A 15,491-nucleotide genomic window follows, 5' to 3' on the forward strand; every position below is an offset into this window, starting at 1 on the left:
AAAATATCAAATCAAAATGAAGTTAAATGAATAAAATTACAAAGATTCAAGGCATAATTGTATGTAATGGCATATATTTTTTGCATCAACAATATTTTATGGGTTAAGTAAACTTATAATGGTTTCCATAACTTTTTCAGGGCACAGATCTTGTGAATTAAAATTAAGTTTATTAAATATTTGTTTTCTATAATTTTCAAAGTTTTTGCAATAAATGAGGAAATGTTTTTCATCCTCTATTTGATTGCAGTTCGAGCATATTCTGTTTTCTCTCTTATTTTTTAGTCTGAAATAGCTACCCTTTTCAATCAAAAGAGGGTGGGAACTAATTCTTAATTTTGTAAGATTTCTTGTTATATAAGGAGAACATTTATAGGATAGATAATTTTGCAATTTAAATTCTTCTGAATAAATATTGGCATAGAAATGTAATTTATTGTCTTGTTCAATTGAACGTAATTTTTCGAGATTATGCAAAGTGTTATTAGAATGTTGGTTATTAATATTTTCCTTTAAGTTCTTTAAATTGAGATTATTGTCTGTTAAATTATATTTTTCAATAGAGTTAGAGATAAATTTGTGCCAAGATATGTGTCCATCAGTATATAATGAATGATCTAATTTATATGTTTCACCAAGCAATCTGTCAGATAGATGCTGTTTAAGTCGATCATAATATTTAATATCAATTCTCTGTAATTATCAAACAATGTCAATACTGGCTGGCCACACTACCTTTTCAAATTTCTTTAAACTTATTGTGTGTAGTCACACTACATTACCATTAATGTTTTCAATAAAAAAAAGTTACCAAAATGATGGGTTGCTATGGAAACGGTGTTACCTATTTTTCATACAATGGCCTCCTGAGAAAAAACACAAAAACTGCAATTCTGACCAATTTAATTGACATAATATAGTATAATATTTACAATACAGTGGAATATGCTTTATTTATCTTAAACTACTGTATTTCAAGTTTCTTATCATATAAAAAAATATTCATAAAAATAATTTTGCATAATTCAAAACGGCACTTTATATATACAAATTTTGGCATTTTACCAAATCAAGAAAATTCCCTTTGGGAGCCTATTTTGAATAGATTTTTTTTACCTTTGCACACTGATTTGAAATTAAACTAATGGTAATATACGTAGATGATATATAGTTGGATTTAAACCCCCCAAAAAAATTGTGGGAAATTTCAAGACCTTTCTGTACATAAATCCTAAAAAATGACAAAAAAATGCAAAATATGCATATTTCCATGGAAATGGTAGTTCATTTCAAATTGCAATATATTGTCTCTTGGCAAAATATTTCACTAAACAATCAACAAAAATAATGATACTCAGCCACATTTTATAAAGGTTAATTAATTTTTCAGGTTTTCATTAAGAAACTTTTAAAAGGGTGGGGGGAGAAGGGGGTGCAAAACTTGAAAACTTGAAAATAGCATAATTCTCACATTTTTTGTTCAATTTAAATGAAAATTGAAGGAGACTTTTGTTTTTTAGTACTGAAACACTGTGTAAAGTTTTAAATTAAAGGTTTATCTGTTTTCCAGTTGTCATCTGGACCCTTCCAAAAAAGGGGGAGGGGGGGTCAGATGGCATAAACTTAAAAATAGCATAAATCATAAAACTTTTTGTTGGATTTAGATGAAAACTGAACTTGATCTGTTGTTTATAGGATTAAAACACTGTGTTAAGATTGTTACACATTTTTTTATTGGTTCTCAAGTTATCATCTGGATTCATCAGGGACTGACAAACATAACTTCAATTAAAGTTTGTCTTCGTCTAAAAACATGTCTCCTTCCGTTTAGTAGTTTCAGAGGTAAAGTAAGTTCAAAAGGGCATAACTTCAACAAATTTAGCTTATCAAAATTTCCTGTTAACATGCACAACTACATACCAAGTTTCATCATAAAATTCAGTTCTTTAGTTCAACAGGAGTTGCACTGATAAACTGTGAGACAGACAGACAAATAAGCCAAAACAATATGTCTCTCCATTAAATTTGTGGTAGTGGGGAGAAAAAATATATAAATTTTGGGGTGAATAGTTTTTTTTATCTTTCAGTGCCCTTTCCCTGTCTGTTGTGTTTTTATGCATAGGTGTTATAAAAGGTATACTGAAAATTAAAAAATTATTGGAATGTTTTTATTAATGCGAAAAATTTGAAAAATGTAAGAATCAGGTTTGCAATAACCTAAATTGGCATTGACATTTTTAGTGGCGATTTTCCTATACAAAAAAGTTTGTCACTGGTCAGAGATTTGCAATAATAAATACATTTATTACTTTTTGAATTTACAGTTAATATAAATATTAAAACAAACAAGTATTTTAAAAAGACTTATAAAATACAGATATTTCACTGATAAACATCTTAATCTAAAATTATAGAGAACATTCTTTCAAAACCTTCCTTTTCAAAACAGAACATTTACTGTCTGCAGTTGCAGCTATTAAATCTGTTTCATCGATCTTCTTTTCTTTTTGCACAAGTCTTGAGAAATAGCTAGCTATTTGTTGTGAGGTTAGATATTGAGATCTAGTGAACCTGTTTTCTCCATTTTTTAAGACATATCGCATCTCCTCAGCTACTTTTGATGGGTCCTCTTTTCTTCCAGTTGTTTTCCCAATCATAAATTTTTCATGCAAGTAAGCCTTTTGGTCTAATGTAAAAATGGTTTTTGGTTTGTTCACTTTTAATGCCCATCCTTTGTTTAGTTTGTCAGTAGCAGCATTGTTGTTGTTGTCAGATTGTTTGGTAAATGACACTCCTAAATTCCCATCTTCCAACTTCTGAGCATATAAAACCTTTGTTCTATCTGCCAGGCTAAGTTTTTCTTCCTTCACATTACAGTTCCCCAACATGATGTGTTGATCTAGTGAAGATGAATGTTTAAAAGAACGTGTACATCCTTCCTCAGGACAAGTAAAGATTTTTGATATTGTCCGTCTCTTCTTAGGAACTGGCTCTGTAATTTTATCTTCATCATTACTCTCATTTTGTGTATCTTCATCTTCATTATCATCCTCATCATCATCATCACCATCATCATCCTCTACAAAAACATTAATAGAAAATTCAGTTTTTTGTTATACTAAACAAAACATAGTTTTCATGGACAGACATCATGCAAAAATATATATAAAAATCCATCATAATATAACATAAAAGTTGTCTATACGTGACCTTGTAAGTGTTGTCCCATTAAATGATTGTGAAGGTGTGAGCTTTTGTTCCATGTTGAAGGCCTAACTTTATTACAAAAAAAATAATAAAAACACTTTTTATTTGTTTTTTTTTGTCATGTATGTACAAGGATTCTGTATCATGAATTTATATGTTAAATCTTTTTTATTGTATCTTTTGAAATAATTTCACAAAGAAACACAAATTGTTACATATACACAGTTTTTTCAATAAAACATAACTACCTCTGTCAACAACTACTGAACCCACGGTAGCAAACTGGGTATACGACCAATCATGATGAACAAAAAGCTGTATCACAGGAATTTTCTTATCAATAATGCTGTTCCATGATATCAACTTTCCTAAAATGTAAAATATAAGCAAATAAATTATTTTATATAAATTAATCAAAAGGGATCTTGTATGGATGCTAATATCAATATACTGAAGTACATATAGCTAAGGTGGTCGTGTGGTCAAGCAGGACAGCTACAGTGCAGGCGATTTGGTGTCACGATATCTCAGTAGTATGGGTTCAAATCCCAGCGAGGGAAGAACAAAAAAAATCTGAAAGCAAATTTACAGATCTAATATTGTTGGGTTGATTTTTAGGACTGTCAATTACAACGGAATATTGTATGAAACATGAAGATTTATGTATAGAGCGAAATTTCTTTAGTTGTGAATTTATAACAGATAAATATTGAAGGTCAAATGACATAACCCCTAGGGTTGGTTTTAACTGGTCACCTGTAGTATCAAAAATAGACATTATTTCTTCCCTTTATTATCTATGCAAACCATTTTAGTTATGATTTTGTCAATTTGGTTAAGAGATATCACATTGTGTAACAAAATAGAGGTACCATTATTGATTATCAAAATAACATTATGAGAGGCAACATATTGTCGTTCACTTAAACAATTTATCTAGAAACAATTATGTGGGTAGCAGAAATTGATACAGTTGAAAATCATAATAGAAGGAAACTTTCTTCCATTCTCTGGAGTAATGAAATATTCTTGAGAAATGTTAACATTGATATCCAAAGTGAATAAAATGGCTCTTCAAGCTACAGTTGAGCTGATAAGTAAATCATAAAATTATATTACCTTGACCAATATCATAAGCTCTCCAGACTTGCAATCCATTATCAGTAAACTTAAAATTATGGAGCATAGAAATCAATGGAATACTTCTAAGTGAGACCTTATCATCATCAGCATTAATAACAGGACTTATCACTTTCACCATGTACTGGCCTCTTTGTTGCGAATCAATTGCCTGAAAAAAAAATAAAAGAAATAAAATTTCGCGAAAAGAAGTTATCTTCTTTGGTCCCTACACTAGGTGACGTCATATGTTTGCTTCCGACGTCAAACATAAACACCAGGCGTTTTCTGGCTTCTGTGCAGCTTCAGAATGTAATAAAATTTTATAAACAGAAGGTTTTTAGGTGCAACATGTGAGGTTTTGTTTTGCTTATTATAGTAGAAATAACATGTCAATACATTCAGCAATTCAAAATGTCGGCTTTCTAAGTTACAGACTAGGAGATAGAGAATTTTACGCTAACTGTCATCCAATCAGATCCATTGATACAAAATAATTGCACTAGAATTTGGCATGCACTTGATAGGTTAAATACATTTTGAGTGAATTTTACAAGTCCAAGGACAATAACTCTGCAAAAAAAATCATCAGACTGCAACTTGTCATGGTTATACTATATACCAAATATCAAACCTATATCTTCAAGCATGAAACGTGTGGAAAGCTGGTTTGCTGGACTGACAGACCTCATTCAAGCTTTCTAGGGTTATACTTTGACTTTAATTGCATATCAAATATTCTTAAACTCATTACTATAATTAACATACCAGTTTCATTTGGTGTGCAGTTGTCACATTATTGCCCTCGTTTACATATCTTTTTATAGCCGACTTGATATGGGATGCCTTCCTGTCACATGCGCCCTTCCCATCCTGAGCCTCACAAAAAATGTAGGATTTTATTTTCTTGTCTAGCTCTTGATGTAAAGTAGCAATGGTCAATGTACTTTTGTAGCAACCGGCATTATCTGACCATATGTTGACCTTTTTGACAGATGGAATATTTTGAACCACATCGACCAGAATAGCTCCAGTTGTAGCTGCATCTTGAGGGGTTGGTTGTTCAAATATATGCACATGTGTAAGAAATTTCACACTTCCCTCTGATTTTAACATAGTAACAGTGATGTGCCAATTAATGCCTCTCTTTCCAAACCAATCTGTCTGGCCCTCTCTAAACTTTCGCGGTAAAAATTTCATGGCCCAGTCAGCTACCATGAAAGCCTCATTTTCCCCAAGACAGTTCACAACAGCTTGTCTTGCCTTTTCTTGATTTTTTGATCGAAGGATATGACTCTTCCATTCATAGATATCAGCTATTGCTTTTTCAACCTAAAACAAAAACAATTTTGAACTTGTTTTTGTAAATTTATAAGAACAAAATACAATAACACTTGTGCTTATGTTCAAGTTCATATTCACCTCATTCTCACAATTATATCTAGAATTTATACTAGAGGCTCTAAAGAGCCTGTCGCTCATCCTTGGCCTGTGTGCAAGTAGCATATTAAACAAAGGACACATAATATAGAGGAGAATAGAAATGTAGAATTCATGATCAAATTTTGTTTTGGTGATGATAATAACAAAAAAATGCAAAAGTTTCTTAAAATTACCAATTCAACTGGTTGCCTGATTTGTCTAAAAATTACAGGGCGGTTAGATCTTTACTTAATGAATAATTTTACTAATATCAAATTTTCTCTAAATGCTTTGGTCTCAGATATATATACTAGCCAAAAACTGCATTTTACACCGTATGTACTTTTTTTTGCCAAGTTGGTCAGCTTGGTTGGTGGGCTGGGTCATTGGACACATTTCTTTACTAGATACCCAATGATTATTGTGACCAAGTGTGATTTAATTTGGTTCAGTAGTTTTGGAACAGATTTTTGTAAACGTTTGCGGACCACGGACACAGGATGCCAAATAATGAAAAAAGCTCACTTGGTCCTTTAGGCCAGGTGATCTAAAAACCAGAGAAATGTGTAATGTAGGTCAAATTTACATGTTTTGGAAGGATGGTCTCAGACTTGCGTTGCTGCATCTCCTATACCAAGTCGCATACATGTAACTTTTTTTTATATTTAGTACTTGAGAAAAGATTGGATCTATCTACACTAAAATCAAAATCTATCATGAGGAATAAAATTTGATAAGATGTTGTCTCACATCTGTATTAGTCACACAGTAACTTAGTAATGAAGAAGTTGATATTTTATCGTATGTTTTTCTATGTTGTGATGTTATGCTATTGTTTCAGAAAAAGGGAGAAGGTTTGGATCCATTAAAACGTTTAATCCCGCTGCAAATGTTTGCACCTGTCCTAAGTCAGGAATCTGATGTACAGTAGTTGTCGTTTGTTTATATAGATAAGACCGTTGGTTTTCCCGTTTGAATGGTTTTACACTAGTAATTTTGGGGCCCTTTATAGCTTGTTGTTCGGTGTGAGCCAAGGCTCCGTGTTGAAGGCCGTACTTTAACCTATAATGGTTTACTTTTTAAATTGTTATTTGGATGGAGAGTTGTCTCATTGGCACTCACACCACATCTTCCTATATCTATAGGACATAACATTTTACCAGAATTTAAAAATACCTTAAAGAGCACAGCTTCAGGATTATCCCAGTGTCTTTCAATTGCACTCTTTGAAATAAAAGATAGTGTTTCATCAACAAAACTACACTGTTGGCATTCATCAGTATGTGAATGGTTATCACATTTTTGGCAGAAGGGTCCTTTTTCTTCACTCAAAGCATACGAACAACAATGGTCTGCTATGGATGATGATGTATTTACATGTAGCTGAAAAAAAAATTAGTTGATTCAATCTTTGGATTGGCTTCTGAAAAGATATATATATATATACTCTCTCTCTATATATATATAAATATAAAGAATAATATAAAAAAAGAAGATGTGGTATGATTGCCAATGAGACAACTATCCACAAAAGACCCAAATGACACAAACATTAACAATTATAGGTCACCGTACGGCCTTCAACAATGAGCAAAGCCCATACCGCATATAGTCAGCTATAAAAGGCCCTGATAATGGTTGCTTTGAAAGTCATATTCCTATACACCCCCAAAAACTTTGTATTGAGGGGGAGGGGGACAAAAGTACTATATCAGACCTTTTTTGGCCCTTTTTTTAGAAACATGTGGCACCAGAATCCCAAATTAAAAAAATAACCAAAGTAATATGCCAATAAAATGTGTAAACATTTCATAAGGCTCTATTAATTTCCCAAATTAGACACAAAACCATATTTTTTATGGATGGATAACAGATCCATAACCTTATAACAATGTACAACCACAAAATATTTTGAAGTCGTATGAAAAAGGGAATATAAAAACTAATAAAAACCTTATAATCTGTTTTTAGGTAATGCTTTGCTACCACCAAATTATCCAGTGTTTTCTTCTTTTCACCCAAGGTTAAATCTAACTGTTCTACAGTTTCTGTGAGATCTGTAAATGCTCGACTTCCCTCAGAAATATAGGAGTCAAGACCCTCCATAGACTGTCTGACTGAGGCACTGCAGTCGGTCAAAATCTTGTACATAGTACGTGTGCCTGCAAATGGAATTAAAATAGTTTAAGAAGAAAAAAAAGAACACCAATCTTTGACAATATTTCACATGAAGTGTATGTATGTAATGAACATAAATATGAAATGAAGCCTGCTTTGTACTAGTCGGACAAGCTGAACCTGATCTTTAACTTAATGCTACCACACAAGGTAACACTCTACAGGAAGACATGCCACCCCAAGGCTAGCATGCTACCACCAAAAAGGGCGGTTAAAAATAAAATGTTTTTGGACATTATATTTTAAGGTAATCCAATGAAATGGGATTAGCCAGAAAACCTTAAATTTTGTTAACAGAATGGCTGACGTCATCAGCAAACATACTAAATTCATAAAATTCAAACTGTTAATGCAGAATTGTAATCCAAATGAAATAAATACCTAAACTCTGAATGTTTTCATCCTCACAGAGCTGTGTATACTGCCTGATGATTGTTGCAGGGGCAATACTTCTGATTACATTTGGTGTTTGAATGAGTTCTCCAGTTGAAAGCTGTAATGTTTTTTCTCCAATTGGTAAATCTTTGATCAAGTGGTTTGAAGTAATGAAGTCTAAAAAATGGTCAAGCTGTCCATCATTTATTTTTGAACGAGGAATCTTTGATGTTTGTGCAGGAACACCTAAACCAATATTTTGTGCATGTTTCTTAGCAGAATAAAACTTGTAGTGAGATAATCCTGGTATACTGGCACTGACTTCTGCAAAACTGTAATCATTTGTTGCTATTGATAATAACTGTCTCCTCAACGTTGAGGTGTTTGCAACCATGTATGAGCTGACAATAGCATCCAACAAAGAGCTTGTGGTTTTATTTTTGTCATTTTCTTGCTCTCCAAAAAGAGATTTTTTGATGAACTCAGAATCATCAGGACAAATAGTGTTCAGTAGAGCAGTTATACAAGTATTAGCTTTTGATAAATATCTTCTTTTTGTTCTCTCACTTGACTTCTCTAAAGATTCAGTTAGACACTTTACAGGGCTTATGTCACATGTTTCCAAGAATTCATTGAATTTTCCAAGTCTATCAATTCTGATAACAGATGCTTCTGTACCCTGACTATCAGTATTGCAGCAACTTTCAGTTTCAACATAACTGGTTGTTTCCTGACTTGATGATGTGGAAGCATGTACAGCAAACTGAAAATAAATGTTATTTTAAAAATATAAATAAAAAAACACAAATTTTATTAAATGTGTGCCTTTGATTAATACAGACAAAATAATTTTAATGCTATATTTATTTAACATGTCATGTGTTTAATGGGATTTGAAAAAATTACTGCTGAAATAACAAATGCATGCTTTTCTTACTATGAAGCTTGTATATAAATTGGAAGTCAATTAATTAACAAATAAAAAAGCTAGAATGTTTACAAATGAAATTCATTAAAAAAAACAATCAAAGGGCAATAACCCCTATAAAATAGGAATTTCCCAAATTTGAACTTGGCCAAGAGATTTTCACTTAAACGCTTGTTTGTAAGTTTGAAGTCAATCAGTTAAGAAATAAAAATTCTTGAGTGCTTACAAATTCAGGCAAACAGAACCCACATTTCCATATATATCCTCTACATTGCACAATAATTTAATTTTGGATATAAAGTGTCTTCTGATTGGCTGGCATTTTTGTTATGAGCCTATAGACATAATTTAGTCATTTGACCGTGACGTCATCAACGTTTTTTCATGGTTTTCAAGGTTTAAAATGGAATCTGAATGGAATTTAGAATTAAATTATAAGAAATGACTGTAATATTTTTTCTGTCTATTCAAATAACAGAAAAATTTGGTGCACACTGTTAAATAACCTGCTACGCGTGTTATTCAGTGTGCACCAAATTTTTTATGTTATTTCTTCAAAGACAGAAAAAATATTACAGTCATTTCTTAAATGTGCCAGGAACAAAAGTCAGATTGAATAAACAGCTTTACGATCAGAGTGATCTCAATTGAACCAAATTATCAAAATATGCAGTTAGTACATTGAAATTTCTTGAAATCTTTTAGTCTTTAGCCATGACGAAAAGGAGATGCTTCATCTTGTTGTATAGGGCTAAGATACGGTCTGTGGTCTCGTTATGTAGCAAAATAAATTCAGAGTAACATTCAACATATAGACAATTTTTTATATAACTTCCAATTCAATAGAATCAATTCAAACATCATTTATCGAAAACATGATGTCATTCCGTTAACGTGGACCCAACCAGCGTAAGGCTGTGAGTGGGCCTACTTTATCGTATCTAGCTTTAATACTGCAAATTTTTATATAAATGAAATTTTCAATGATACTTACATTATATCCACTATTAAGTCGATGAGGTCTGAGATTATACTGTTCTTCATATTGATAGCTACATGTATCACTAAGGTTGTCGCTGTTCATCAAACACTGCATAAAAAAAATGTTGTCTTATATCAGATGATAACTGAGTCTTTAAAAACATAAACCACAGTATAAAGCTTATCCATTAACAGGCTATCAGAACTCTGTTAATTTTACGTTTGTTTTTGTTCCATCATATGTCATGTTCAACCCTCATGTGCAAATTCAACAAAAAATTTTGATGAGTTTATTTGTACTGAAAAAATGGGATAGCACAATTTGCATAATGATATATATATGCAATATATATATGACTAGAGGTCTAGAAGTACTGAATGAACCCACATATTCAATAATAATAATGTTAATATTCTGCCGTTGCTTATTGCACTAATATTGATTGTAATTTGTACATACATGTAGTTCAAGTTTTCAATAAAACTATGAACTGTAGAAGAAATTAATACTACATGTACTATGCACTTTAAAATAACACACATAAAACTTGAAGTATCATTTTTTTTTCTCAATTTATATATTAAAAATGCTGAAGTATACTGAATGTCAATAGAAACACAACACCTACATGTACATGTATTTTGCATTGAATAAAAATTCACTGTCAGATCTTCTAACAAAATTCGTCTGTATCTGTCATTTTTCTCAGTGCAAAATTGATAGAAAAATTAACCCAACCAAATTTTTGTTTAACGTTAATTTAATATTCAACAAATATTTTAATATCTTTTTAATAAAAATAAATTGGGAGAATCATTATAAATTATTTTGGTATTCAGACTTTCAGTGCTAGGGGTAAACTATTTTAATGTATCATGATGTTTGATATACCCCTTTATATGACATGTATGACAGTCGGACTGATACAATTAAGCCCATTAACAGATAGAGATACCATACATACATGTACATTGACTCTGAATAAAATAATTAGCATGTACTAGCATTATAACTTACACTTGTATTTGCACAAATTTCAGCCACGCTACATGAAGTGGATTGCCCACAATAAAGGGTCTTTCTGCATCTTGGACATATTGCTGAAACATACAGTTCAAATTATTTTTTTTATAATTAAAGATACATTTTTAGTATATGCAAATTAAATCGACGTTTGTCCCATAAGAGAAAAAAAATGCATTTAGGAGAAATGGATTCTTATAAATTCCTTATTAAGTTTATAGTACACTACTGATTGTGACAAATTTAAATATTTTGAAATAAAACCTGTCAGTTTTTGCTGAACTTATTCTGTACCTTTGTTGTTGACAGGTTAAGCTACATGTTTTTGGAGAGCAATTCTGTTTCTTATTTACTTTCTTCAAACATCGGTAATATTTTGAGTAGGGGAAAGAAATGATCAGAAATGGATAAAATCATGCAATGTAAAGGTGTTTTTCCTTCTTTGATAACTTTAGAAACTATTTATGCAATATCCTGACTGTTCCTTGTAAATTTAATAATAGGTCTCTTATTTTGGAAATAAAAGACATTTTGTTTTAATTTATAATGGTCCAGTATTGCCTGGGAGGTGGGTTGGGGTCCACTTCAATACTTAATTGATAGGGGGTGCTGCTGGGGTTCTGTTACCCTACCCTTTTCATATAATTTAAAAAAAACTTAAATCAAATACCCTTTGCAGGGGCGGTTCCAGCCATTTTAAAAGAGGGGGTTCCAAACCCAGGACAAAGGGGGGTTCCAATTACATGTCCCCATTCAAATGCATTGATTGTCAAACAAAAAAAGGGTTCCAACCCCTGGACCCCCCCCCCTTTTCTGGATCCGCGCCTGCTTTGTAGGTTTTTTAAGGGGAGGGGGGTAAATGTCTGCAAATTTAGTATATATCTAAAATCAATTTTTACATATATATCCGTATTGTTCAATCAATTTTGCCCAAATCAAGTTAAGATGGGGGGTGGGGTGGGGGTCAGTGAAAAAAACACTATGTGAATTAAGTTTTTTTATCCTACATAGAACTTTTGATGTTATCCCCAAGCTGGTTAATAAATATAAATAACAAATTATGATACTAAATTATAAAAAAAGAAATCATTTTAATTATTTTACTTACGAGTTCCAACTGGAACTATGATTCCTGTTCTAGCATGAATCTCTTTCACTTTTTCCAAAGATACATTTCTGTCTACCTTTACCCCATACCATCCTCCATATATTTTGTTGTCTTTGTTGTGAGAGGAAATTATATCAGGTATTCCACATATCTTTGATTTGCAACCTGCTTTGTTTTTATTCAAAAACCTGTGAAAATGTTCACTACACACTTGAAACTTCTGTGTAATATCACTTGGCAGTAGACCAGCCTCAGTAAGAACAATGGACTGCAATTCTGATGACAAAGAAGTCAGTGGGGAATTTTCACCTACACATTCACATATCTGTGAGCTTTTAAAGCTACAGAAGGACATGGTTATTTACAGACCATAACTATTGTTTTAACACTGACTGTTGATCACTGATATCGTCTGCAAAGTTTCTCCCATTTGTGTATACTTCCTGTGTACATGTGTGCTTTAGATCAGAAGAGTTCTACCAGGGGAGATAACTCTATATTATCAATAATGAATAATGAAGATTTTCTTAATACTTTTTTAAGGACATGCTTGAATATCCCATTCAATTTACAAGTTTACTTGGTTATTTATATAATATAGATTATATTTAGGTCAGATAGTACTTTGAAATCAGTGTGGAAAGGAATAAAAACATCTACAGATTTTAAGGATCTATGGAACACTGTAGAACCACTAAATTCTTTAAAATGTAGAAAACCTTGATAAATCTGCATATTGGCCTACTAAAACTTTTGAAAACATTAAAATAAGCTTGGAGAATATTTTTCATGACATTAAGCAGTCTTCAAACAAATATTTAACAAGATTTTAATTACCTTTATTTTTACCTGAAAAGTCATGTTTCCATGGCAACAACAGGGTGACACATTATGATTATGGAGTGGCAAATATTTTTTTTTTTGAAAATTAAGACATTAAATGTATTGAGGTGAAATTTGGTGGAATTCTGTATCATGTCATGGCCAGCTCATTTTTATATTTACAGAGAATTGATATTAAGGGCTATGTCCTTTCATCCACGTAAAACATAATCAAACGTCATCAAGTATATGACGTTAATGCAAAAAAGGATTCCAAATTCCAAATGAAGGATACACTATATCAAATAAGCGCAAAACAGGTATTTCAAAGGATCTGAATCCAGATAAATATAATAACTATTTGGAATAACAATTGCCGGCCCAACCCTATCAAAACAAAAGTCCGCAGTAAATTTAAAATACTTCAGACAATTTCATTCTAATTACATATTTTAATAAATTGGCTACTTACTTTTAAAATTATACAGAAGTTCATAGACTTATCATGCTCATAGCTAATAAAATTAATGGTACCAATTTTCTTGTACAAGATTTGCATTTAGTATTTACTCTTTTACTTCAACATGTTCTGCAATGTTCAGTAGAAGCTTGATCATCTGCTAATTGTTTTCAGATACAGAGAGAGAGAGAGTTGTACAAACATGACAGAACAAGCAATAACAATAACAGAAATGAGCAACAGGGAGAGTATCCCCATGTTCTCCGGACCAGAGTTTAGAAAAAAAACTGAATCCCGGAAAAAACAAACCCCATTCATCAGCAAGAAGCAGAACACACAGGACAAAATTATGGCCTTGAGGGCATCCAAATCCAGAATATAAAAAAAATAAAAAAATTTGCCAAGAATTTACAACAACAGATATATGAACCTGTGGAATGCCTTTTCATAGTGTATAGCAAAACTAAAAAAATGTATAAGTATTTTGGTACAGGCCATATGGTCAATCACTTTGAGAAAGGCCAACCATTGGCTGTTGGAACGGACTTAAAAAGATCCAGATCATCTAAAGACTACAGTTTTTACCAGAAAATAAAATTCAGAAAGATAGTTTTTTGAAACCCAACAAGTATAAGTTCAACTTTACAGAAGGGGCAGGGAAAATCTCGCAAAAAGACAAAAGGAAGAATTGGAAAATATTCGAATTAGCTCTCGCCGCGATATAGCCTTTTTGTGCTAATGTGGCGTAAAGCAACCAACAATCAATCAATCAATGAACAAGAACTTTACCTGATATTGTATACTAAAAAAATGATGGAGTTTTGTTTTCAATAAATCTAATGAAGATAAGTACTTTAAATCCCAAGTTAAAGTGAACAATGAAGAGGCAAATGTTGCGGACACTTTTTTTAAAAATGTATAAAATAGCGTGGATGGTTGAAATTTCCTCAAAAGCTCTAGCTACATTAGAAAATAATAGATATAACACAACTCAATTACTACATTGTCATCAGTATCAACATATTAAAATTTGAAAAGCTTAGATTGAATGGTTCGTGAGAATATTTACGGACACGACTGGAAACTCCATTTTTCAATCTTTCAAGAACCATAACTCCTGAATGGTCAAAATCGTCATTATTGAACTTGACCTCCATTTCGTCATCGGTAACAAAAAAAAAATGGAAGCTTTGGGAGAACAGTTTATGCGTAAATACACGGACACGACTGGAAACGCCATTTTACGATCTAATGAGACTTTACATTAAACCCCTTTGATCTAATTTGCTTTAATTTTAAGGTACTAATTCGACAGGTTTTTTTAACACGACAGGTGCCTTATACGGTACAGTAAATGCTTACCCTTCCGGAGCACCTGATATCACTCCCGGCTTTTAGTTGAGTTCGTGTTGTTTCTTAATTAATATTTATAAGTGTTCATGTAAATGTCAAAGTTGCATTTTCCAAAATTATAGTCAAACTAGGGGCTGTACTTTTTGGTATGGTATGATTTTGTCTCACTCTGCCAAATGCACAAAATAGATGATCAGTTTTAGAAACCCAGACATCTTTTGGGTTTCTTGGAGTTTTTTTTTTACTTAACGATATCGTTCTTACAAGGATCTGATCCTGCAACAAATAGCAGATACGTTGAGGGGCAGCACTGGATGGAGACATTTCAGCTATTCTAATACACACAGGTTCAGAGTAGAAAAGGGATGACTTTGCCAACAGGGGATATGATACAATTTCTTTTCCGATTCCTCAATTATTAGTGGAATCAGAATCAGAAAATGAGCAGTTGACCACTAGACCATTATTAGAACCGGAGAATCAGCAAAATCGCGGTCAGTCAACACAACATTTT

General features: G+C 32.1%; 1 protein-coding gene across 2 annotated transcripts; it reads right to left on the reverse strand.

Moving 5' to 3' along the window:
- Window positions 1-694: 694 nt before the first annotated feature.
- LOC134718897 (uncharacterized) lies at window positions 695-12,892 on the reverse strand. 2 transcript variants are annotated; one of them, XM_063581746.1, is made up of 10 exons: window positions 12,343-12,892; window positions 11,229-11,311; window positions 10,224-10,319; window positions 8,308-9,064; window positions 7,702-7,910; window positions 6,925-7,131; window positions 5,095-5,658; window positions 4,327-4,498; window positions 3,456-3,575; window positions 695-3,079 (listed from the first exon to the last, which is right to left on the reverse strand). In XM_063581746.1, the coding sequence occupies exons 1-10, from the start codon at window positions 12,695-12,697 to the stop codon at window positions 2,409-2,411; spliced, it is 3,234 nt and encodes a 1,077-aa protein (XP_063437816.1). In that variant the 5' UTR covers window positions 12,698-12,892; the 3' UTR covers window positions 695-2,408. The 2 variants fall into 2 exon arrangements, with proteins under 2 accessions (XP_063437816.1, XP_063437817.1); XM_063581747.1 differs by lacking the exon at window positions 12,343-12,892 and adding an exon at window positions 11,529-11,599 and having other exon boundaries at window positions 697-3,079.
- Between the last annotated feature and the right edge of the window lie 2,599 nt (window positions 12,893-15,491).

This window comes from Mytilus trossulus, chromosome 5 (assembly GCF_036588685.1).
Source record: "Mytilus trossulus isolate FHL-02 chromosome 5, PNRI_Mtr1.1.1.hap1, whole genome shotgun sequence".
Classification (NCBI taxonomy): domain Eukaryota; kingdom Metazoa; phylum Mollusca; class Bivalvia; order Mytilida; family Mytilidae; genus Mytilus; species Mytilus trossulus.